The sequence below is a fragment of the Pyrus communis genome, chromosome 1 (genome assembly GCF_963583255.1).
Source record: "Pyrus communis chromosome 1, drPyrComm1.1, whole genome shotgun sequence".
Classification (NCBI taxonomy): domain Eukaryota; kingdom Viridiplantae; phylum Streptophyta; class Magnoliopsida; order Rosales; family Rosaceae; genus Pyrus; species Pyrus communis.
Genome location: NC_084803.1, coordinates 34,968,400 through 34,994,212, shown reverse-complemented (window position 1 = coordinate 34,994,212; position 25,813 = coordinate 34,968,400). Strand labels below are relative to the sequence as shown.

Genomic DNA, 25,813 nt, shown 5'->3' with positions numbered 1-25,813 from the left:
AAAAGGAAAAAAGCACGGGATACTGTTCACCACCCTAAAACTTTGGTGTATACTCACCATATACCTAATCATTTGTCACGCATCATTTCAATTAACATTGGTTAATTTTTTTCAAAATTGCAAAAGTAATATTTAATATGAAAGTTAACTAGAGTTAAGTGAAATGACATATGACAAATAATTAAATGTATGATAAGCATACACTATAGTTATGATAGTGGGCAAAAATACTCCAACTTTTTAAACATAAGGTTTGATGCGGTGCTGGGTGTATGAGTGTGAGTTGTTGTAGTAAAATAGTCCAAAAATAATTTATTGGTATTCCTCTTAATACTACAATTTGTATTTCTCTTTACTTATAAGTGATAAACCACGATAAGTGGCCCAATGGTAAAGCGTGAGCACCTGCTTCCTAAAGAAAAAAAAAAAAAAAAAAAAAAAAGGTACGGAGTTCGATGCGTTGCAAGACCTAAAAAGGGTGAATAATCATAATTCGTCATCAGTTGTTTTCCTTTAAAAAAAATATATAAAAAAAAAAAAAAAAAAAAAAAAAAAAAAAAAAAAAAAAAAAAAACAAAAAGAATTAGTTGAGTAAGTTTTCCTTCTATTTAGTTTAACACAGACTAATATTTATTGATTAGACCTATAGTTACATTGAAAACGTCTACAATACATCAAAGACACCAAAAATTCTAAAAGGAAAAAAACACAGGACATTGCTAAGTGGTACATGCTGACTTTGGATGAAATGAGGGTTTAGGCTAAGTGGTACATGCTGAACTCGTTACCAAATTAGGCTGTTCATTTTATGGTTTAACCTAACTCTTCCTCCCTTTACTGTAAAAATATTGATGTATTAGAAATAAAAAAATAAAAAAATTGGATGAAATGAGTAGAAATTAGACATTAATGGTGCGTTTGTTGTATCGGATTATCTCGGACTGGACTAGCTTCAAAGGCTAAGTTGGATTGGCTTAGACTAGACTAAGCTAGACTGATTTAATGAAGCGTTTGATGCAGTGTCGGACTAAGAAACATAATAATGAAAATAGTTTCATTTTTTTTACCAAAAAAAAAAGTTCCATTTTAATTCCTTTTCTATTAAGATAATTTATTAATAATTTACCAAAAACAACACTCAAACTCCAAGGCTCTGCATCTGCATCCAAAGCCTTGCATCTGCATCAAATTGTTGACTTGATAGGAAATAGACGAGCATCACATGCTGGGGCACACAATTCTTTGTCCTTAATACTACTTTTCAATCACAAATTGCACCTAATTATCGTTTTACTTTTCTCACAGGACAACTAATTATCATTTTACTTGGCTCGCATTCAGAAGCTTCTTGGATGCTGCCTCCTTCATGGAGTTAACCACAACATCATGAACCTGAAAAACTTTAATACGACAAGCATTGAAATGCATGGAGAACTCATTGCAACAAACCGATAATAAATATTCAAAAACAAACAGCGGAAAGCCCATTTGTTCCACAACGTTTGAAAAACATGTAAAATGTAGGATCTAAGAACATTGTTGCCATCTCTCTGTCGTTCCTACTCGAGTGCACATTATACACCACCCTTCCTTACAAGAACATTATGCAATCAGTAAACCATATATGTCGAGCCAAAAACAATCAAGAGATGACACGTGAATTTTTAAGTGAAGAGGACAAAATTACCCTTGAAACACACCGGATTTCCTACACGCGAGCGGTGGAGAATCATCCATCAACCGAGTCAAGAGTGCTCAAAATAGGTAACAAGTTCAAAATCCATCTCCTCAAATCCCTTCTACCAGGTAACTCCCAGAACCTATTTCATTCCATATATTTTGACCTCTTTTTCCCTCTTTTAGCTAATCAATTAGCTATCATTCCATAACTTGCAAAATATTCCACATAAATTACATAACCTCCAAAATATTCATTCCAAAAATGTGTTAATTGGCTAATTAATGGATTAATTACCTAATTAATCCATTAATTGCCAATTAACTCACACATTAAACCACAAAATGCACACAAAAACATCCCAAAGGCCGGCCACCTTTTCTCCAAAGGGGACCGGCCATGCCCTATAAATACTACCCATTTTTCTCTAAAAACCTAGTTCCACACTCTTGTAAAACTCCAAAAACTCTCCAAACACTTTTTCTCTCTAAATTCTAACTTTAGCATCAGAGGTTCTTCGGCCAAAGCCCCCCCCCCCCAATTCATCGTGGGTGTGTGAGGCTCTTGGCCTTAACCTAAGGTGTTCATTGTTTTGTAGGTGCAATTTTGTCGAAGATCAAGAAGGCGGAAATTTGCATCCACAAATTGGTGCTTTCATTGAGAGCTGAAGTACACACACTCGTAGAAGACTCTCGCATAAAAGGTTTTTCTCTATTTTTCTTGTCCATTTGTATATTTTTGTACATTCTTATTATTAGAAATTTTTATTTGCAAAGATTCTTTGATAAAACGTAAAAAAGAAATACAATGGCTAGAGATTTAGAAAATTCTGCAAGTGAAAATTCCAATATTCAAGAAATGGGACCACGGCAATCCACGAGGCTAAATGTAATCATAGGTGGAGCGGCACCACCATGGCAACCACCGCGGTGGCCACCACGGCCACCACCCGTGGCAAGGTCCATGGCACCACTACCACGGCCCAAGCCATGCCATCCAAGCGTGCAAAGGCCATAACCCAAGCCATGTCACTCCAAGCCCAACGCGAGCCCAATGTGTTACCAAGCGGAGCCCAAGCCTCGCATTTGCATGCATCATGCACTGAGTAGCCTGCTCTCGTGGCCAAGCTTGCTCTCACGACCCAGCCTGCTCCTGCAGCCCAGCCTGCTCCAGTGACTCCCACCGAGTAGCCCATTCTTGTGGCCCAGCCTGCTCTCGTGGCCTCTCAAGCAGCCCAAGTTGGCCCAAGACTATCTCAACCATCCGAACCTACCATCAAGCCGAGGGCATTTTCACCACATTTCTTCACGGATTTGACATTTCTCAACTCAAATCTCGCGCCTGGAGCCTACCACACTTCCACTGCTCAATGAGGCATATTCCTTCCAAGCTCGTCCAATTCAAATGGTGAACAACACTTGTTTCGACAAGTCATAGAGTTGACGAGCGCACTTGCACAACAGACAACCTTGGTGAATCAACTCTTGCAACGCACCGAGATCCAACGTGCCCTGGACGAAGTGTCCCGAAGTAAGACAAGGGCAGATGAACCTTTCCACCAGCATCCAGACAAGTAGCCCATCAACTAGCCACGATCTGAGCGTTCTAGCAGTTTACACTCCCGCTTGGGTCCTTGGGATAACGTATATTCTCGTCTTAGCATGCGGAGGAGCGTATATTCCCAATTAAGCCTATGGACGAGCATACGTTCATAGTTGAGGTCACACTCCAATTATCAACATGGACAACTTTTCAGGCGAAGTGTTCATTCATAACTAGGCTCGCAAAGAGTATTCACCACCTCACATTGGAGTAGGCAGCACAATAGTTGGAGAGAAGCAGTCACTCAATCAGACTCAAGTTCAACCGGTAGCCTGCGAGCAGCTCGTTCGCCTGCCAGGAACATGCCATATGCACTGCAACTGCGACATAGATGAGTCGAGCATAAGGAAGAGCAGCCCAAACCCATAGGTCATAACCAAGGGCAACCGAAAGTTCCACTGCCCCAACAGAGGCAAATTCAAGAAGAAGTTAAGAAGATCTTTTATGAACGATTGGGTAAGTTCCAACATAATGAGGCTGCTAACGATGAGCTTCGACAAGACATGACCAACATAAGCATGTCACCATTCACGAATGAGATCAAGTAGACAGATCCACCTCGCTGGTTCACTATACCTCACTTTATTTCGTACAAGGGAGACGAAGATCCAGATCGACATCTCAAGCACTACCGCAGTACCATGATCCTCTACAGGAACAACGATGTGCTTATGTGAAATTTTTTTACCATAACTCTACAAGACGAGGCGCAAGACTGGTTTCACACTCTACCGCCACAATCAATCTGGAGTTTTAACGAACTTTCCTTTGTTTTCACTAAGAAGTATCCGGCTAACCGCTCAATCAAAAGGACATCCGACCATCTCTTCAGCATTGTAAAAGACCCTTGGGAGATAATTCGCTATTATGTCAAGAGGTTCAAAGTGGAGAAAGCCAAGATTGTTGGTTGCAACGAAGATATAGCAACGGCAGCATTCAGAAATGTGCTTCCCATCGAACATCCTTTATTTGAAAAACTGATCATAGGAGAAGAACTGACCTTAGCAGCTTCGTATGCTTTGGCAGAAAAGCATGCACTATAGGATGAGGCTAAGCAGTCTAACAAAAACGAGTCGAAAAAGAAGCACATGGAACATTCCCGGACCAAAGAAGACTCAGCGCCTGAAACATTCATAAAGTTCACAGTTCCAATCGGCCAAATTCTTTGCAAGCTCAAGAAAAAACCTTGGTTCAAATTGCCGTCACCCATGAAAGGCGATCTTACCAAGCTGGATCATACAAAGTATTGCGCATTCCATCAAGGACCGGGCCACACTACCAACGACTGCCTAAAGTGGAAGCAGTACCTTGAGAAGCTGACAAATGAGGGCCGATGCGACGAGTATCTTGACAGGTCAACAAAATGGCCTACATAAGCAGGGGAAGTCTTCATCATCCCCTAAACCTCGTTTGATTTTTTTTCCAAATAATTTCGAAGTCTTAAGCAGCTCGACGAATAAGGCTTCACAAGCTGAAGATTATCCAGTTTGTTATGCAGTTTCTACATTCCAGCACAATTGACTTATTTCTTTATTCTCAATGAAGATTCAAGAAGTTATTCATAAGCCTGGCTCAACTGCTGTCCACAAAAACTGCTAAAAGCCCTTTCTAGGTCTGTTCTCCAATGCGAAAGGATAAACTAATTGCTCTCCAGTGCGAGAGGGTAAACCAATTCCCCGACACCCGTATGGGTCTGCTCTCTAGTGCAAGAGGGTATACCAATTCCCCGACACCCGTATGGGTCTGCTCTCCAATACAAAAGGATAAACAGTGCGAAAGGGTAAACCAATTCCCCGACACTCGTATGAGTTTACTCTCTAGTGTGAGAGGATAAACTAATTGTTCTCCAGTGCGAGAGGGTAAACTAATTCCCCAACACCTATCTGGGTAAGCTCTCCAGTGCGAGAAGGCCACATAGCTTAAAAGATCAAATGCTTAAAGATCAACTAGGCAACAAATGGTCAAAAGGCAGCAACCACTTTTTCACTTAACAGTTCACTCATCTGACACTTCATCTTTAGCAGCTCCGATCTTGGCAGCTTTATCCTTGACTGATCCATTTACAGCAGTTGAGAAATCAAATTCAATCAGTTTCCTCATTTTTCGCAAGCAGCCCAAACCGTTGCCCATGCCACGCCACTTCCTCGGCCCATGCCGAGCCAATCCTTGGCTTTAATCAAGCCGAGCAGCAGAAGCAATGGCCCCTGCCACACCACCTCCTTAGCCTATGACAAGACCGACTTCTGGCCCTTGCCAACCGACATGTCGCACCACCCCGACGATTGCTTCGTGGCAGCACATCCCAAGAAGAAGACAAGGATAATCAAATTTTCTTACATCGGTGTGGCATGGAGAAAACGAAGAAAGCAACGAAAGACGATCCTTTGCACGGGCAAGTGTAGAAGATTACTAGGGGAAGGGGAACAAATATCCTCTAAGCTTTCTCTCTCTTGTAGGGTAGAATAAATCGCTCTCCAAAGTTGATTTAACAACCCACTTAAGGTGGACTTAAATAGGCTTTAAGAGAAATTTATTTCCCTTTCCTAGAAAGATCTAATTTCATATTAAAGAGGGAATCTACATCAAAATAAGAAGCAGTCCTAAGTTTCCTAGAGCAAGAAGATCTCTACACCTGCTGCCCTTTCTTACGAGTAGCTCAGCAAGTGTGGGGGCATTTGTGGAGCCAAAAATAATCAAAAGACGACATGTGGATTTTTAGGTGAAGAGGACAAAATTACCCTTGAGACACACCGGGTTTCCTACACGCGAGTAGTGGAGAATCATCCATCAACTGAGTCAAAAGTGCCCAAAATAGGTAACAAGTTCAAAATCCATCTCCTCAAATCCCTTCTACAAGGTAACTCCCAAAACCTATTTCATTCCATATATTTTTACCTTTTTTCCCCTCTTTGCTAATCAATTAGCTATCATTCCATAACTTACAAAATATTCCACATAAATTACATAACCTCCAAAATATTCATTCCCAAAATGTGTTAATTGGCTAATTAATGGATTAATTACCTAATTAATCCATTAATTGCCAAATAACTCACACATTAAACCACAAAATGCACACAAAAAGCATCTCAAAGGCCGGCCACCTTTTCTCCAAAGAGGACCGGGCATGCCCTATAAATACTACCCATTTTTCTCTAAAAACCTAGTTCCACACTCTTGTAAAACTCCAAAAACTCTCCAAACACTTTTTCTCTCTAAATTCTAACTTTGGCATTGGAGGTTCTTTGGCCAAAGCCCCCCCTCCAAATTCATGTGGGCGCGTAAGGCTCTTGGCCTTGACCTAAGGTGTTAATTGTTTTATAGGTGCAATTTTGTCCAAGATCAAGAAGGCGGAAATTTGCATCCACAATATACAATCCCAATTTACTCTCTTTTCAGAAAACCATATATTTTGATTATTTTCCATTGGAATTTCCCAGTTTTTTATGATGCTAATCAGCAACAACATAGCACCAAGCAACCCATGTGAAAAAATTAAAAACTTGAAGGAAAAACAAAAAGGCAATCGTCTTTACCTAATGGCAGAGGTTGCAGAAGAATAAGAAACTTGGAGAGGATGGAGCAGTTTTCTTCAAGAATTTGATCGGAAAAAAATTATTGGCATGTTAGAAGTGGTGGGGGAGACCAAATCGGGAGTGGCTATTGGAGGCCTTAATGCGTTATGGGCTAAAGCGTTGGGAATTGAAGCTTGCAAGGGCTTGGCATCCATGGCGATCACGACGACGCTCGAAGCAAATCGCCGCCACAATGCCCATTTCCTCCCAACGATCTGCAAATCGAAGAAAATTCATTAGAGATCCAAAAGAACGAAGCCCAGAATTCGCAAAGGGGCGAAGCAGAGAAGAGGAAGAAGATGAAAATGGATGTGGGAGCGAAGAAGAAGAAGCAGGGGTGAAGCGAAAGGGGCTAACGGAGATGGTCTTAGCGAGTCTCGTGGTTTGTGGAGGGTCTTGCTAAGAACTTCTAGCGAGGCCTCTAGTCCACGTGAGTATCCTTTTGTCCCATTTAATTTAGTCCTAATACAAAGTTACAAACCAAACATAGGACTACATTAGTAAGTAGTCCAATCCAGTTCAGTCCCAGTAACGAGGCCAAACAAACGCACCCTAAAGAGAATTGGCAATTTTTCTAAGTTTGAGTCCTAATTATTTCAAAAGAAAAACATATTAAGGGCGAATAATGTTCATAACTTTCTCAAGTACAGACTTTTGTCATATTCTTTAGATGTTTTATGTAAAATTATATATAGTACACAAGATAGCATAAAATCTATTTAAAATTCAAACGTGAATATCAAGAATTAAAATTTAAAAACATATTATCTTTGATAAGAGTGAACAATTTTGAAAAATCGTCTAGCTTGTGCTTCTCTAGAAAGTGTGTGTTTATTTTTATTTTTATCTATATCAAATAGCATCGTAAAACACTAATTCTTGTAGAATAACAATTTAAAAGATTTAGGAGAATGCACCTAATTATATCATGGAAATTGGGGAAAACAAAGAATGTGGGGAGTTTTTACTTATTTTTATAGTACCAACCAAAATAAATAACAAAAAAATTAAACCGGTATAGGGTATTGAACCCGACATGAATCGAACACGCAAGCTTCTAATTTGGAGTCACACGCGCTACCATTGCGCCACGGATCCGATTATTAATCATCTCTTATTAATATGTAAAATCCTAAGTTTAAATATGTTGGGCAACGTCATTTCAACTCTTTAAGCACGCTACAAAAAAGGGTTCAAAGAGCCTTCCCGCCAGAGCCCCAACCGCATAGCAGCTAGAAACCACTGAGTCATCTTTTCCAAGAAAACCCCGATACCCCATATCCTCACATTCTTGCTGAGAGAAAGAGAGCAACCGACAATGGTCGCCGACCGACCCAAGCTTCAGACCCAGATCGACATCAATCCTCATCAGCTCCCGAAACTCTCCAAGAACCCAAGCTCTTTTTCTTTACCTTCCGCAACTGACGTCGAGTTGACACTTGGCTAATTTCTCTCTTCGTGATCCTCCATATCGTGGCCTTCCGTACAGAACACCTTTCAAGATCGGGTGAATGGCTTGTGCAGTGTGATATGCTCATAGAAAATGTCACTCTTGGTGACTATTGCAACAGCATAGAGAGAAAGACATAAACTTAGTGTCAATGTTGTGTTGATAGCTATCGAGTTGTATAGAAGAGAAAGGTGGATATGGTCTCTCACTTTTGCAGTGTAAAATTAAATTTGCAAAAAACTTGTAAAAAGGGTCATCATGAGGTATAGATACAACAATCTCTCTTTGTATGGATATTGTCGATGCAAATTTTCGTCGTCTTTAGTCTTAACGAAAATGCACCTGCAAAACAATCAACACCTTTGATTAAAGACCTAAGCCTCACGTGCCCATGAGGTGGGGGGGTTTAGGCCTATGGATCTATGATGCCTAAGTCAATTTCTCTGAGAGAGTAAAGTGTTTAGGCCTTTTTTAGGGGTAGCAAAAGCTCTGAAATTTTGATAGAATATGGAGTATTTATAGGGATAAGGTCGGCCACAATGTTAGAGTTTTACCCTACACATGACGGCATCCTATTAGCCAAGGTGTTTATGGAGAAATATTCTCAAAATATTCTCAAGATATTAAATAGGAAATAATATCTTGAGATAATGATGTAATTATCCCTAATTTATTTAAATTGGAATTACTTACTTGATTGGAGTCAATCTTCAATTAGGAATGTATTAAATGTTGGAAGTATGCCCACAAAGCCACTCATTTGATGTAATAGCTTTTTTGGAATACTTAATGTATTAAACTTTTATATGTTTAATGGAGGGCAAAGCTTATTGTTAATCACTATTTATTGTATCTTGTGTTTAAGCAATAAGGGAATCCAAGGAATGTATTTGATCTAAGAGATAAGTGATCTAAGTAAGTTAGATTTTCGAGACCTTTCTCTTATGTTCATTCCTAAAACGTTCCTAGCCATAGGGTTGCCAATTGGGCATTGACAATCCGCTAAGGTTAGTATGTGTTATGTCGACTCAAGTATGGATATGACAAGTCTCAAGTTATTTAGTGTTGGACACTAAGACAAACACATAGGTGCTCGAAAGAGTAATCGAGTACACTGAACTATGATCAAAAGAGAGTTCAAACATACATGTCATGTAAGAACTCGATGGTTACAATATGCAAAGTAGTCCTTTGACCTGAGGCATCATAGATGTCTAATGGTTAGGTCCTTGATCTTTGATCGTGTCAAATGGCATTCCTTTGGAGTGTCCACGGCATGGTTGGGGTCAAGCTATCTAGTCATGTAGGCATATGAATGCACAACAAGGGATCTCTAACCTTCCATGGTGGAAGGAGAATACTCTAAGATATGATTCGAGAGTCTTTGGCCAAAGCATATGAATATGACTTAGGAAGTTTGTTCCAAATATTATTCAAGCGAATCATATAGGGAAGTATCACATTGGATAGTAGACATGAAACAAACTATCACTTCAACAATGTGATTAAGAGTATTGTATTAGAGAAGGACCGTATTGCATTGTAGTTGTAACTGGATAGGTTCTCCAACCACTTCTACTTAGCTTGGGTAACCATGACATGCTGCTAGGTGTCACTCATGGTTTGTGGAAGCCCTAAAGATTAGCAAACACTAATCTTAAGGGAGAATTGAAATATGGTTTCAATTCACAATCGATAGTTAAGAGTAACATCGCCCACTGCCTCGCTAATTGGAACCTAATGGATCGTACACCGAGTAAGGATGAAAGTGAAGTAATTAAATGAAATGGATAAGCAATTAAATGGTTAATTGAAGTATGGTAAAAGTTAATTAATTAGTTAATTAATTATACGAAACGTTCGTATTGGACTTCTAAGTTGGTTTTGGGTTTAGGGGCCCAAAAGTGTTTTGGTCCACAAGGCCCATTATGTTTAAGTTGTATGACAACTAAAACAAAATGGGCAATTAGCCCAAACACTTAGAGAGGCCGGCCATGAATAGTGAGGGATACCAAACTTGTGTTAATTACAAGTTTGCCACTCACAAGAAATGAAGTATAAATTCAAAATTATAACTTTATTTGATACAAGGGTTTTTCTTGATGAAATTGGGTGAAATTATTCTCTCTATTTCAACAAGGGAGGCCGGCCACTTAGGGAGGGATATCTAGCAATTTCCTCTCCCCTAAGTCATATATTTTTATCTTCACAATTAATCTTTGGTGTAGAGACTTGGAGACATCAAGCTTTTGGTGTTTTGGAGAACATATCCTCAAATCCTCAAGGAAGCAAAGGAGGTGACTTGAAGGCCCTCCACTTGGGTGAATCCCTTGTGTAATCAAGGATGAGCTACAAGGGTAATGATTCTCTAAATCCTTTCTTCTCTTTAATGTTGTTAAAGAGTTATGGTTCATCATATACTAGGCTTTGAAAGTCATGGGTTTTATGAATTGTTTTTGGATGCATGCCTACTTTAATTTGTTAATAGTTTGCCTATGTATTCAAATGTTCTTTACATGTTCTTAGCTAGGACATAAATTTTCCTTCAAGTGGTATCAGAGCCTAGGCCTAGTTTATGGTGGATCCTTTTGGGTTTTGTGATTTTTCATAATATGTGATTTAAATGTTGTAAATGTTACAAGCTTTATTCTTGCTTTGAATATAAATTTTGTTTGAAAATTTAGCATCTCAAATGTTGTAGATGTAGTTCATATAAGCATGAATATTGGAACTAAAATTTGGTGCCAAGTATTTTGGGATTTTCGGCCAAATCCAAAGGGTGATTTTTTTGGGTTCATGTTAGGCTTGTTAAAATGGTTTTAAAGTGCTTTTTGGAACCCCCTAAGTACCCTAGGATATTAACCCTCTTTTGAGTTGTGAAAAATTGAGTTTTGGTAAGTGAAAACATTCATGGAGCTATTATGAGTTTTCATGAGTGTTCTTCAATGTTCTTGAAGTTCTTGCCAAGAACAAAAAAAAAAAAAAAAAAAAAAAAAAAAAAAATTTGAAGTTTTGATTCAAATTTTTTTTTTTTTGTTTTTCATAAAATTTTGATTATTAGTTGATGGGTGATGATTATTTGTGAGAAATGATTAAATGGCTTTAATTATGTCAAAGATATATTTTCTTTTCAATCCATCCCCACCATCTTTAATCTCACCCACCAAAATCCACTTACAAAATTTTTTTTTTTATCAAAAATCTCAATGATTCTATCCTTGGCCGGCCACCCCTCTAGTGGGGTACTTTTGTGCAATTATATAAAGTTTTGATACTTTTGTATATTTGTATTTTGGCCCAAAAGTTTGTGTTTTTGCAAAATGGCCCAAATAAAATGAGAACAAAAATTGTTTTGTCTCTTTAATGAGAATTGGATTTTCATTATATTTAGTTCCATTTAAATCAATTCTATGGATCCAAAAACCAATTGTTTAAAGTTGTTTTCTTAGTTAATTTGATTGATTAAGAAAAGGGTGATTATGAACCAAATGCCTCGATAATTGAGCTATGTGATTGGCCGCTTAACGTTATGAATGTTTGGGTTTAGTAGTATAGATTTGAATGTAATTTGATTAATTCAAGTTTGTTGTAAAGGGCATAAGTCCTCCAATGTGTTGTAAAAGGGCATAAGCCCTTCTCTTTATTTCATGTATTCCTATTTGTTTAATTGTATGCAAATTAGAATAGTTGGGTCCAACGCCCAATAGGAAATAACGGTTTAATTAGATTAAACGCGTAACTAAAATCAACAAACTATCTACCTAAAACCCAAGGTCCAACACAAGGCTCGTGTTGGATCAAATCAATCGGTTCATAATCATCCTAAAACCTAAAACGACTATATAGTCCATATGAGGATGCAATGCGTTCGTTAGTAGTTCCATATAGTCTCGCTTGTTTCAACGAAACAGTGGGAGTATTATATGCTACTAATTCATATTAACTTGGACCAATAGTTGTGATAGGCCCATGTTCTTTTAATATGATTAAAATGTTTTTGATGTAGCCCAACACTACTCCCTCAAATAAAAATGGATATTAAGTTGATAAGCGAGAGATGCTTTGAACATCTCTTCGTAGGCCTTCCACCGTGGTGGACTCCAATCGTTTATGACTCCTACACTGGCTTCACCCTATCATGGGGAAGTTCAAAGTATGTGCTTACATTCAGGAGGAGTCCATATGTACATACATGATGTGGTGAGGTAGGCAACGAGGATAGCCAACATCGTATCATCGTGAGGTTATTCTTGAACCCCTACACGAACTAAGCATGGTGGGAATAACTTAACTAAGTGCAATGGTGCCAACATCGTATCATCGTGAGGCAACATTCTCTAGAGGACAAACAAGATGGGTAATTACAAACGTTGTAAATGAGTAAAGCGTTATTCTCTCATCATTATTTTTGCTAACCAACATCGTATCATCGTGAGGTGGGCTTGGTAATGGTGAGTCTCCCATACCCCGCTAAGAGTTCAATATAACTCTCGGATTCTATTGAGGGATATGGAATTTGCCAAAAATAGTGGGTGGTACTATTTGATTCAAGACCCAATCAAGTAGTTTATCAACAATCTAATACGATTTCTGTTATGTTATGTAGTGAACGACATGCCTAAAATTATACCCACCATTATACTTGACAAAAGGGGCCTTAGGGGCCAACGTTTCCTTGCTTGGTATCGCCACATTGAGAATGTCTCAAAGGTGAAAGACATATTGTATGTGCTTAAGCAATCCCCTCCTCATGTACCTCCTAAGAAACTAGCTTCGAAGGAAGAGTGTCATGATTATGCCAAGACGCTATGAGGATGACTTACAAGCCAAATGCTTAATCCTCACTTCACTTCGTGAGGAGCTTATGAAGCTACATAAGCACATGGACACTTCATGTGCCATGGTTGAAAGTTTGCATAAGATGCATGACATTGAGACTAGTAAAGTACGATTCTCAAATATTTGTAGTCTATTAAATGCCAAAATGGCAAAAGGGGCATCGGTCCATAAACATGGACAAAAGATGGAAAGGATCTTTCAAGATCTTGAAAGTTTAGGAACTTCCATCGATGGGAAAATGGCCCAAGATTTTTTCCTTGCATCTCTCTCGGATGATTTCACTAAGTTTATTGTAAACTATAAAGTGAATAGATTCGATCATACTTTTAACGAGATGATTGACATGTGCTGTAAATTTGAAAAAGGTTTCAAAAGGGACAGTGGGAGTGAGAATGAAAACACAAGGAAAAGGTTAAATAAGAAGAAGGCAAGAAAATCCAAAGGAACATGTTTTCATTGTGGAAAGGATGGACGTTGGAAGAAGAAATACAGGGTGCGCATTGCGAGCCTTATGACACGAACTTTTGAAGAGACTATTTCTGTCATAGAGAGTGCTTTTACAGTGAGCTCTAATTCCTGGATATTTGATTCAGGTTCTAGTCAACATATCTGTAATACGATACAGGGACTAGCAGGGAGCAAGACACTGCGCAATGGGGAGATGGTTGTGCGAGTTGGGAACGGCGCTAAAATCTCTGCAAAAGCAATAGGCACCTACATGCTTAACCTACCCTCTGGGGAAGTCCTGGAACTTAAAAATTGTTTATATTTTCCTTCATGTATAAAGAATTTGATTTCTATCTCTAAGCTTTTACGAGATGGGCACTCAGTATTGTTTGACAAAATGAGTTGCACTTTATACTTGAACGGTCGTATTATCTCTCATGGTAATATGATAGAGGGACTTTTTCACCTAGAGACGAATAGTGGGATGCACTGTATTGAAAGCAGGAATACCTCAAAACCCAAAAGGGCTAGAGAAGAAGTTAACCAAGAAAGGATGTGGCATCTTAAACTTGGACATGTGAACCTTGAAAAGATTCGCAAGATGTCGAAAGACGGATATGTCCGCCCATTAGGTAATGACCAGATGGGTACTTGTGAATGCTGTTTGAAAGGGAAGATGACCAAATCTCCATTCACTGGGAAAGGAGAGCGTGTCACTGAAATTCTAGGGTTAATCCACACTGACGTATGTGGACCTATGTCTACTACGTCGAGAAGAGGTTTCTCCTACTATATCACATTCACCGACGATCACTCTCGGTTTGGCTATGTGTATCTTATGAAGTACAAGTCAGAATCCTTTGAAAGGTTCAAAGAATTCAAGAATGAAGTTGAGAAGCAAACTGGGAAACAGATAAAAATCCTAAGATCAGATCGAGGGGGTGAATATCTGAGTAATGAATTCCTAGATTATCTCAAAGAGTGTGGAATAATATCACAGTGGACTCCACCGGGAACTCCACAACTTAATGGAGTTTCTGAAAGGAGAAATCGAACCTTGATGAACATGGTTCGTTCTATGATGAGTTCCGCTGATCTGCCAGTAACATTCTGGGGATACGCTCTATATACAGCAGCTTACTTGCTTAATAGAGTACCTTCCAAATCAATTTCACAAACGCCCTATGAGATATGGCATGGAAGAAAGCCAAGTCTTAATCACATTAAGATTTGGGGTTGTGAAGCATATGTCAAGAAGCTTGAAGCTACTAAGCTTGAAGCGAGATCAGTAAGGTGTTATTTTGTGGGATATCCTAGAGAAACTATGGGATATGAGTTCTACCATCCTGACGACCAGAAAGTCTTTGTCGCCAGAACTGCTAAGTTTCTAGAGGACGAATTTGTTCTCAAAGGAACTATAAGTAAAACGATGGAAATTAATGAGATTAAAGATGAACCACAAATAAGCACAAGACATATTGACAACCCTATTCCTGGACCCCAAGCTCCACGTAGATCTGAAAGGGTTAGTAAGCCACCTAAGAGGTATGGCTTAGACAATGACTTTGTGGAATTGTACCTTCTGGGTGACAATGACACAAAGGAGGACCCTAGGGACTACAAAGAAGCAATGTCCGACATTGATTCAAAGAGATGGCAAGAGGCCATGAAATCCGAGATGGATTCCATGTATCAAAATCAGGTCTGGACTCTTGTAGACCCTCCAGAAGGTATAGTACCTGTTGGAAACAAATGGGTCTTCAAGAGGAAGATAGGCGTTGATGGGAACGTGGAGACTTATAAGGCTAGACTTGTAGCCAAGGGTTACAGGCAACGAGAAGGGATTGACTATGAAGAAACTTTCTCTCTTGTAGCCATGATTAAGTCCATTCGGATTTTGCTTGCTATAGCTGCGTACCATGATTATGAAATCTGGCAAATGAACGTGAAGACGGCCTTTCTGAACGGCTACCTAGAGGAAGAGCTTTATATGGCTCAACCCGAAGGTTTCGTGTCCAAGTCTGCAAAGACTAAGGTATGCAAGCTTCTGAGGTCCATTTATGGACTTAAGCAAGCATCAAGGAGCTGGAACATTCGTTTTGATACTGAAATCAAATCGTTTGATTTTACTCAAAACGAATACGACAATTGTGTTTATCAAAAGGTCGTAGGCGATGCAGTGGTATTTCTAGTGTTATATGTAGATGACATATTACTATTCAGGAATGACACTGCAGTACTTTCTTCTGTAAAAGTGTGGTTGTCCAAAACCTTCCACATGAAAGATCTAGGAGATGCATCTTATGTACTTGGGATAAAGCTCTATCGTGATAGAACCAGAAGACTAATTGCATTATCCCAATCTATGTACATTGATAAGGTGCTAAGTAGGTTCCAGATGGAACAATCTAAGAAAGGTTTTCTTCCTGTGAGACATGGAATTCACCTTTCTAAGTCCATAGGACCTAAGACTCCTGAAGAGATACGGCAAATGAATACTATTCCTTATGCTTCCACCATAGGAAGTCTCATGTATGCCATGATATGCACAAGGCCTGATATCGCATATGCTGTGAGCATTACTAGTCGATATCAATCTAACCCAGGATCAGAACACTGGGCAGCTGTCAAGACGGTCCTTAAGTACTTAAGAAGAACTAAGGACATGTTCCTCGTTTATGGAGGAGTGACAGAGTTGCGAGTGGAAGGCTATACAGACGCAGATTTCCAATCTGACGTCGATGATAGAAGTTCCAACTCCGGATATGTATTCACTCTGAATGGTGGGGCTGTCAGCTGGAAAAGCAAGAAACAAAGTGTAATTGCTGATTCCACGACAGAGGCTGAATATGTCGCTGTAGCTGAAGCCGGCAAAGAAGCGTTCTGGATGAAGAAGTTCATCACTGAACTTGGAGTGGTTCCAACCATTACATCACCAGTAACTTTGTACTGTGATAATAGTGGGGCGATAGCTCAAGCCAAGGAACCCAGGGCACATCAAAAGAACAAGCCTTTTGATAGGCGCTTTAATATCATTAGAAGATATGTTGCCGAGGGGAAAGTCAACATCCTCAAAGTTGCTTCAGCCGATAACGTAGCAGATCCACTAACGAAGCCAATGTCTCAAATCCAACTTGACCGCCATATGGAAAAGATGGGTATTAGATACATGGGAGGATGGCTTTGAGTGCAAGTGGGAGATTGTTGGAAGTATGCCCACAAAGCCACTCATTTGATGTAATAGCTTTTTTGGAATACTTAATGTATTAAACTTTTATATGTTTAATGGAAGGCAAAGCTTATTGTTAATCACTATTTATTGTATCTTGTGTTTAAGCAATAAGGGAATCCAAGGAATGTATTTGATCTAAGAGATAAGTGATCTAAGTAAGTTAGATTTTCGAGACCTTTCTCTTATGTTCATTCCTAAAACGTTCCTAGCCATAGGGTTGCCAATTGGGCATTGACAATCCGCTAAGGTTAGTATGTGTTATGTTGACTCAAGTATGGATATGACAAGTCTCAAGTCATTTAGTGTTGGACACTAAGACAAACACATAGGTGCTCGAAAGAATAATCGAGTACACTGAACTATGATCAAAAGAGAGTTCAAACATACATGTCATGTAAGAACTCGATGGTTACAATATGCAAAGTAGTCCTTTGACCTGAGGCATCATAGATGTCTAATGGTTAGGTCCTTGATCTTTGATCGTGTCAAATGGCATTCCTTTGGAGTGTCCACGGCATGGTTGGGGTCAAGCTATCTAGTCATGTAGGCATATGAATGCACAACAAGGGATCTCTAACCTTCCATGGTGGAAGGAGAATACTCTAAGATATGATTCAAGAGTCTTTGGCCAAAGCATATGAATATGACGTAGGAAGTTTGTTCCAAATCTTATTCAAGCGAATTATATAGGGAAGTATCACATTGGATAGTAGACATGAAACAAACTATCACTCCAACAATGTGATTTAAGAGTATTGTATTAGAGAATGACCGTATTGCATTGTAGTTGTAACTGGATAGGTTCTCCAACCACTTCTACTTAGCTTGGGTAACCATGACATGCTGCTAGGTGTCACTCATGGTTTGTGGAAGCCCTAAAGATTAGCAAACACTAATCTTAAGGGAGAATTGAAATATGGTTTCAATTCACAATCGATAGTTAAGAGTAACATCGCCCACTGCCTCGCTAATTGGAACCTAATGGATCGTACACCGAGTAAGGATGAAAGTGAAGTAATTAAATGAAATGGATAAGCAATTAAATGGTTAATTGAAGTATGGTAAAAGTTAATTAATTAGTTAATTAATTATACGAAACGTTCGTATTGGACTTCTAAGTTGGTTTTGGGTTTAGGGGCCCAAAAGTGTTTTGGTCCACAAGGCCCATTATGTTTAAGTTGTATGACAACTAAAACAAAATGGGCAATTAGCCCAAACACTTAGAGAGGCCGGCCATGAATAGTGAGGGATATCAAACTTGTGTTAATTACAAGTTTGCCACTCACAAGAAATGAAGTATAAATTCAAAATTATAACTTTATTTGATACAAGGGTTTTTCTTGATGAAATTGGGTGAAATTATTCTCTCTATTTCAACAAGGGAGGCCGGCCACTTAGGGAGGGATATCTAGCAATTTCCTCTCCCCTAAGTCATATATTTTTATCTTCACAATTAATCTTTGGTGTAGAGACTTGGAGACATCAAGCTTTTGGTGTTTTGGAGAACATATCCTCAAATCCTCAAGGAAGCAAAGGAGGTGACTTGAAGGCCCTCCACTTGGGTGAATCCCTTGTGTAATCAAGGATGAGCTACAAGAGTAATGATTCTCTAAAGCCTTTCTTCTCTTTAATGTTGTTAAAGAGTTATGGTTCACCATATACTAGGCTTTGAAAGTCATGGGTTTTATGAATTGTTTTTGGATGCATGCCTACTTTAATTTGTTAATAGTTTGCCTATGTATTCAAATGTTCTTTACATGTTCTTAGCTAGGACATAAATTTTCCTTCATTAAAGATAGGATTTCGGTAATTAATCCTTATCTTTAATTCCTTGCCAAAGGCAGGTGAGCTATGGGCAGTCGTATTTAGCTGCTAAGACCTTGAGGGGTGTGAGCTGCACGTGGAAGCATCTGGGAAGCCTGCCTATTTATTTGAGGGCAATCTTGTCTTTCTTGAATAAAAGTCCATGTGTCGGCTCTAGAACTTTTGGGATTATTTTAGGCTCCACAAATGCCCCTACACCTACTAGGCTGCACATAGGAAAATCATAATAGGTGTAGGAATCCCAAGCTGCTTAGGCTTGTAGAATTGTTTCCCAATTTGAACTTGATCTTCTTTCTTGATTTGGAGATAGACTTCTTATAGGAAAGGGAAACCAATTGCCCCCAATACCTATTTAATTCTGCCTTAAGCAGTGGATTAAATAAATTTGGAGAGCAATCATTATTCCAACAAAGAACAGAAGCCATAGGAAATTTTTTTCTTCCCCCTCCCTTAGCGTTCTTCTTTTTTTGCCCTTGCAAAGAGTCGTCTCTCGTTGTTCTTCTTCTTCTTTATGCCTCACCAAGGTAAGAAAAATTTGAATTTTCTTCTGCTTGAATTTTTTGGGAGTCTTGGGACTTAAAAAATTGGCTCGGCGGGGGCCGAGGAAGTGAGAAACGCATGGCAAGGATGTCACGATGCAATTCGTGGTGCGCTGGAACGCTAGGCTAGGCTGGGCGAACCCTGAGGCTCTAGCCCATCTAGGTGAGTTCGGCATGGGTCAATCATGTTAGAGCAGACTTGGGTCTGCTATGGTAGGCGAGAGAGAGAAAGGGAGACTGGGTCGAGATGCCTTGGGCCTTGCTAGAGTGTAGCAGAGATGGTGATAGGCATAGGCACTCGCCCCCCTTCTTTATTGGACTGGGTAGTAGGCCATAGGGCCTGCTAGGAGCACTGTTGGGCATAGGCTCGTACAGCTGTAAGGCGAAAGAGTAGGAGAGACCATCTCGGACCATCTCGTGCAGCTTGGGTCGTAAGGCCTAGGCCTGTTTCTTGGGGCGCCTAGCGCGCTGAGGAGAATAGGAGAGAAGGCGTGGGCCTCCACCCGAGTTGGGTCGAGCTGCTTGCAAGGAAATGTGAGGACTATGAGGCCTGGTGCAGGGGCACTAGGCTTGCAATTATTATTATTATTATTATTATTATTATTCTCGCGAGCTACTCTCTAAATATTTTTCTTCGTGCTTTTTGCAGAGACTTTGAGATATCTTCATCTGACCGCAAAAGTGAGGAATATCCTCCATGTTTGTACTGTCAAGGTGGGCTATTTCAAGGCTGCGCATGTCAAGATCAATTCTGAGAAGCTGTTTCAGGATTTTCTTGAGGCGTACAAGCATATGATTCCGTCAGGGATTTGTGTCAAACGAGTGAAATATGATAGCGGCCACGAACCATGCGACAAGGGCGCTACTGCTAAGAAAAGGGCCATCAAATTCCATATGTATTACTTCGTGTTGGGATTTACTTTTCCCATGCCGCGTCTTTTCCAGGAGGTGATCTGCTCCATGAAATGCGCGTCTGCTCAATGTTCCCCAAATGCAGTTTATGCGATGGTGGGATTCTCGAACTTGAGCAGGTTCTTTGATCTTGGCTTGACCATAAATGAGTTATGATACTTCTTCGAGATTAGCCACAAGGAAGGTGTAGGGCAGCTGAGGTCTCCCCCTAAGATGCTTGATGTTTCTTACAAAGGCGATCATGAGTGGGTGAGAGACACATTAGAAGTGAGCGGGGAGTGGGAGTTTAACTCTTCTCCTAAGCTGCGTCTCCCGACTACCTTTATCAGTGGTAAGTGAACTGCTTCATTCTTATCCTGCTTGAATTTTTGTCGAGCTGCTCCATGACTTCAAATTATTAATCGTAATTATTAATCGTCATTCTCACTTTGTGTAGATTCGGAGTTTGGCTCAACCCCAAGGACTTTGGCAGATATGAAGAAAGTGCACATTGCCTTGGGCATTCCTGCTGAGTACCGTGACTAGTGCTGGCTGCTCAGCTTTCTTCGTCGGGAGAAAGATGGTCTGCCTCCGAATGAATAGATAAGACAAATAAATGACAAGGCGTTGGCTCGTTCGATCACTACTGTAGAGCTTGCTGCCAATGAGGGTAGAAAAAATAAATCTTCTTCACCTGTTTGTGAGCTTTTGGCCGAGAAGAAGCCAAGGACTTCTTCTGCTGCCCGTGGGAGCTCGTATGCTGCTGAGAAGCTTGTCATTGATCTAACTTCCCCTAAGGGGGTGAAGAAAATCGTTGAGCTTGAGCCTATAAAATCTGCTACTTCTAAAGTGACCACATCCATTACTGAGAGGCTTACCCAACGGAAGGGTTCGGTGGTGCCCCTATTGTCCAGGTTTGTATCAAAGAGTCCAACGGGAGCTAAATCTAGTTCGGCTTCTGAAAGGCTCACTGCTATGAAGAGTGGATAGGTGGATTCTGCTGCTAAGGTGGCACATGGGCTTATTCCTCATTCTGCCATGACTAACTCATCTGCTAAGAAAGGGAAATCTGCTTGCAAGGGTAAGTGTGAGAGATCCACCAAGTTTGGGGCTAGTGAGTTTCCCGAGGTTTGTGCATTGCTGAAGGCTGACCTGCTTGAGGATGTTGATGCTTGCGCCAAGTTCATTGACAGTGTCAAGAAAGTTGTCATCCGCTCAGACACTTTTGCAAAACGTCATGCTTACTCTATACGCGTTGATCAGGATGTTGTCTAAGTGTTCTAAGGATGCTGAAGTGGCATTGATGGCTCAACTTGGCTCAACTGCTAAAAAGACCGAGAAGCTTGAATCAGAACTCGCTGTTTTGAAGGGCTCTGATGTTTTTGCCCCCACTTATGTGTAGCTGGAGATCGCCCATCAAGAGGTCGTCAACTTGAAGACTAGGCTTAGTGCGACTCAAGCAATGTTGGAAGCTACAGAGAAGGAAGTCGATCGTGTTTCTCCAATGGTCGAGGACCTTGAATGTGTCAATTCGAAGCTACGATCTACTTGTTTTGCCAAGGATGAGGAGCTTATCTTCATGCGTGTTGTAGTGTCTCGTCTCAATGAGGTTGCTAGTAAGCTTGAGTCCAAGGAAGTTGATCTACAAGGTGCGTTGTCTGCTAACGAGAACCTGAGAAATGAACTGGATGAGTTGCAGGGTGCTCACATTGGGCTTATTGAGGAGAATATGTAGTCGAAGAATGAGAAAGATGGTCACGAAGTGGCACTTGCTTATTTTCAGGTTAATTTTTACAAGCTTGGCTATGTAGACCATCTTCGGGGTAGGCCGTCGGATTATGAGTTTTACGAGAAGAGCTTCAAGACTTTCTTCATTTCCCCAATTAATCTGCTTGATTTCTCGTTTAAGGCTGCCTTTGGTAGAGCAGCTGAGGGTTAAGCAGTCCAGGCAGAGGCGATTGAGGATGAGTTAATGGAAGCTTTGGCTGCAATGAGCAGTGCGGCTGCTGAAGGCTTGGCAGTCGAGGAACCAATGGTCGCGCAGGTTGCCAAAAAGTAGTATTTTTGCTTAGACGTAGGAATTTTCTTCATTTCCTTTTTGTTCTGCTTTATTTGAACATTGTTGGCCTTCGAGCTGGTTTACCAATTTGCTAGAAATTTAATAAACAACTTTCCTTGTTTTGCTTCATCCTTCTACTTCGCCATGTTTTTTTTGCAAAATTTTATCCTAGGACGGTCGGCCGGGTGAGCTGCCTCAATGAAGCAGCCGATCTGACATCGTCACTTAGGTTTTAGCTTTATCTTCGGGGCTTCTAAAGCTTTACCAGCAATAGGAAAAAGTATGAGATTTCTAACTTATAGAGCTAGCAGCCAAACTCGTTGCCTCTGTAGGAAGCAGGCAAGTTCGCGTAGCTACTATAGCTATGAATCTTGGCTTTGGATGGCTTCACAAGCTTTAGCCCTCCCGGGGTGTATTGCGAAATTTTTTACCTATAGGGCCAGCGGCCGGACACATGTTTTTCGTAGAAAGCAAAAGAGTCCGCATAGCCACTATGGTTGTATTTCGGCTTTGAGTAGCTTCTTGAGCCTTGGCCTTCAGATATCAAACGAAACCAAATGTAACAATTTAACATCACATATAAAGTAAATATAATGCACAAGAACTGTCACATAAAACTTATGCATCCATGTATCTTAATACACCATTTTCGTTATTGACTGAATATGATATAAACAATATCATTGGCTGCCCAAGCTAAGTTCATCAACCCGAAAAATCGCAGTACAAAAATATAGTCAATTCACTTGAAATCAATTTAAAGCTCCAAACTTTACCAAACAAAGGTTTCAGAAAAACAAATTCCTGCAGATCAAACCACAAAAATAGTATAAATAAGCTAAAATCTTTGTCTCTGTCTTTGTCTCTCTCTTAACACAAACAGATGACAGACCTAACAAAATTGAATAAAATTTCCTAAGGGCAACAAGCAAACATGAATCAGATACCTTAGAAAAGTCGATAGGGCATGTTGCGAGGTTTTTAACTTATAGAGTCATCGGTTGGACTCATGCTTCTAGTAGAAAACAGAAGAGGTCTGCATAGTTGATATAGTCGTACCTCGCCTTTATCCCAGCAAAACTTAAACCGTAGACTATCGGCCAAAATCGTTGCTTTTAAGTAAGCAAACGAGTCCACATAGTCATATAAGGTGTTTATCTCGGTTTACATATTGCCTTGGGCTGCCAGCCTTCAGGTCGTCGGATGGGCGTTTTACTTACAGAAGCAGACGACCCACATAACCATTTTAGGTGTCGTCCCTAGCTCTCGGAAGTGTTTTAGGCGTGAAGTGTAGGCAGAATCGCGCTTCAGAGGCCACATCTTTTTTAGTTGTAACTTGATTCCGCAGGTCGCTTAACTAGTATTGTAACATTTCAAAACCAAGCCACTTTCATGAAGACTTATACGTCGGGGACAGACCATCTTGTCACGCCAACTCTTCCATGGGCAGGTGTCCTGTACTTAACATCTCTTCCGGTTAGAGACCCGGGATCCCACGAAATTGAATCCTTCATTCGACTAAGTTCATTCTAGGGGAAGGACTATATTGGCTAATTCTAGGAGTCGTCCGGCTCAGGTAGTCATTGCATTTAGGGGAAACTAAACAGTTGTACCACCCATCCACGTCTGGATATTTTAGATTAGTTTACCCTCTCCTTATTGGAGAGCACATGCCATGTCTACAGGGTAGAAGGAGTCTTCTACTTGTCACAGGAGTGGTCGAGCAATTAGTTTACCCTCTTGTGCTGGAGAGCTTACCCAGATGAGTGTTGGAGGAATTAGTTTACCTTCTTGCGCTAGAGAGCTCACGCCATATATGTAGCATTCAGCCGAGGCTTGTGAATAATTCTTTCAATCTTCATTGAGAATAGAGGATTTTATTAACTTTGCTCGTAGGCAGTAATGGTATAACAAATGATAATCCTCGGCATGCGAGGTTTTGTTTGTCAAGCTGCTTGAGTATTGAATTTTTTTCATCTTGAACAGAGTCCAAAGAATGGTAGGAAGTCACACGTAGTACTTCCTCAGGTTGTAGACATTCATCTGCTTGTTGATTTCTTTGTCGTTCATGGTAGTAAGGGTGTAGCTGCCCCTTCCGCCTACTCGGTTGATTTTGTACGAACCTTCCCAGATATGAGCCATTTTTTGAAGCCTTCCCATCGGGCAATGATGAAGGTCTTTCTGAGGATTAAGTCTTCTAGCTAGAACTGCCAGATTTTTGCCCTCTTGTTGTAGTTGGAGTGGAGTTGTTGCTGATAGGCCGTAATGCGGGTGATAACCTTCTCGCGCTCTTCCTTTGCCAAGTCTAAGTTTATGGCCATCTCTTTTTCATTCTGCTTGAAATTCGGCAGTACAGTGCTAATGTTTGGCACCACGACGTTGGGAGGAATGATCACCTCAGAACCATACATCAGGGAGAATTAAGTTTCATCGGTTGCTTATCTTTTGGTGGTGCGATATGCCCATAGAACACCAGGGAGCTCGTTTGGCCACTTGTCCTTATTGTTTGAGAGGGTCTTCTTAAGGCAGTCGAAGATTATCTTGTTGGACGCCTTGGCCTGCCCGTTGCCCTGCAGGTACCAGGGCGTGGACATGTGATGCTTAATGCCATATTTTTCGAAGAACTTCGCTAAGTCTTTACCCACAAACGGCGGACCATTATTGGTGACGATGGAGTGTGGGATGCCAAAGCGGCAAATGATGTTCTTCCATATGAAACGCTCTATGTCCGTCTGGGTAGTTGTAGTCATGGGTTCGGCTTCGTCCCATTTTATGAATTAATCGATCTCCACGATCCTCATGCCTCTGCCCCCAGTAGCAGGCGGCATTGGTCCTACCAAGTCAATTACCCACTACATGAATGGCTAAGGGCCCGTCTGCAGATGGAGTTTATTGGCAGGTGGTGCGAGCATAGGCTTGAAGCACTGGCAGCTGTCGCACATTTGTACATACTCTTTGGCGCCTTAATGCATGTTAGGCAAGTAATAGCTAGCGTTAAGAGCTTTTTGCACTAAGGAGTGGCCTCCAAAGTGGTTTCCACATACGTCTTCGTGGATTGAGCTAAGAACCTTCAAGTCATCAGGAAACGATAGGCAGCGGAGATATGGTCCTTAAAAGAATCTTTGAATGAGCATGTCATTCCACATGTAATAGCGTGTTGCCTTCATCTAGAGTTTCCTGGACTTCATTCTATATGTGGGGAGCGTTCCATTGACTATATATTCAATAATGGGATCTTGCTAACTCGGGGTTATGTTGATCTACGCCACCTCGTTTGCTGGTTCCTCATCTATGATTAGCTTTTCCAAATACTCGACTGGGATAAAGCGCCTAAGTTGATGGTCTAGTGTGGAGCCTAAGCTTCCTAGTGCGTCTGCATAGGCGTTTTCTGCTCGTGGAACATGAGTGAATGTGTACGCCTGGAATGTCGCTAGCTAATCTCGTACCTTCTCGAGGTATCGGGCTATCCTTAGATGATTCGCTGCATACTATCCTGAGGTTTGGTTGGCGATCAGCTAGGAATCAGAATAGATCGCAAGCTTCTTCACCGCTAGGTGTTTTTCCAATCGGAGATCTGCTAGTGGGCTTCATACTCTGCTTCATTATTTGATGTCTTGAAGCTTAGAGTGATCGCCTGCTCGAGCATCAAAATATCTGGAGTAGTACGAACTAGGCCT

General features: G+C 40.6%; 1 protein-coding gene across 1 annotated transcript; it reads right to left on the bottom strand.

Moving 5' to 3' along the window:
* Nucleotides 1-24,337: 24,337 nt before the first annotated feature.
* LOC137726432 (uncharacterized) lies at nucleotides 24,338-24,886 on the bottom strand. The gene is made up of 2 exons (XM_068465366.1): nucleotides 24,599-24,886; nucleotides 24,338-24,532 (listed from the first exon to the last, which is right to left on the bottom strand). The coding sequence occupies exons 1-2, from the start codon at nucleotides 24,884-24,886 to the stop codon at nucleotides 24,338-24,340; spliced, it is 483 nt and encodes a 160-aa protein (XP_068321467.1).
* Nucleotides 24,887-25,813: the final 927 nt, after the last annotated feature.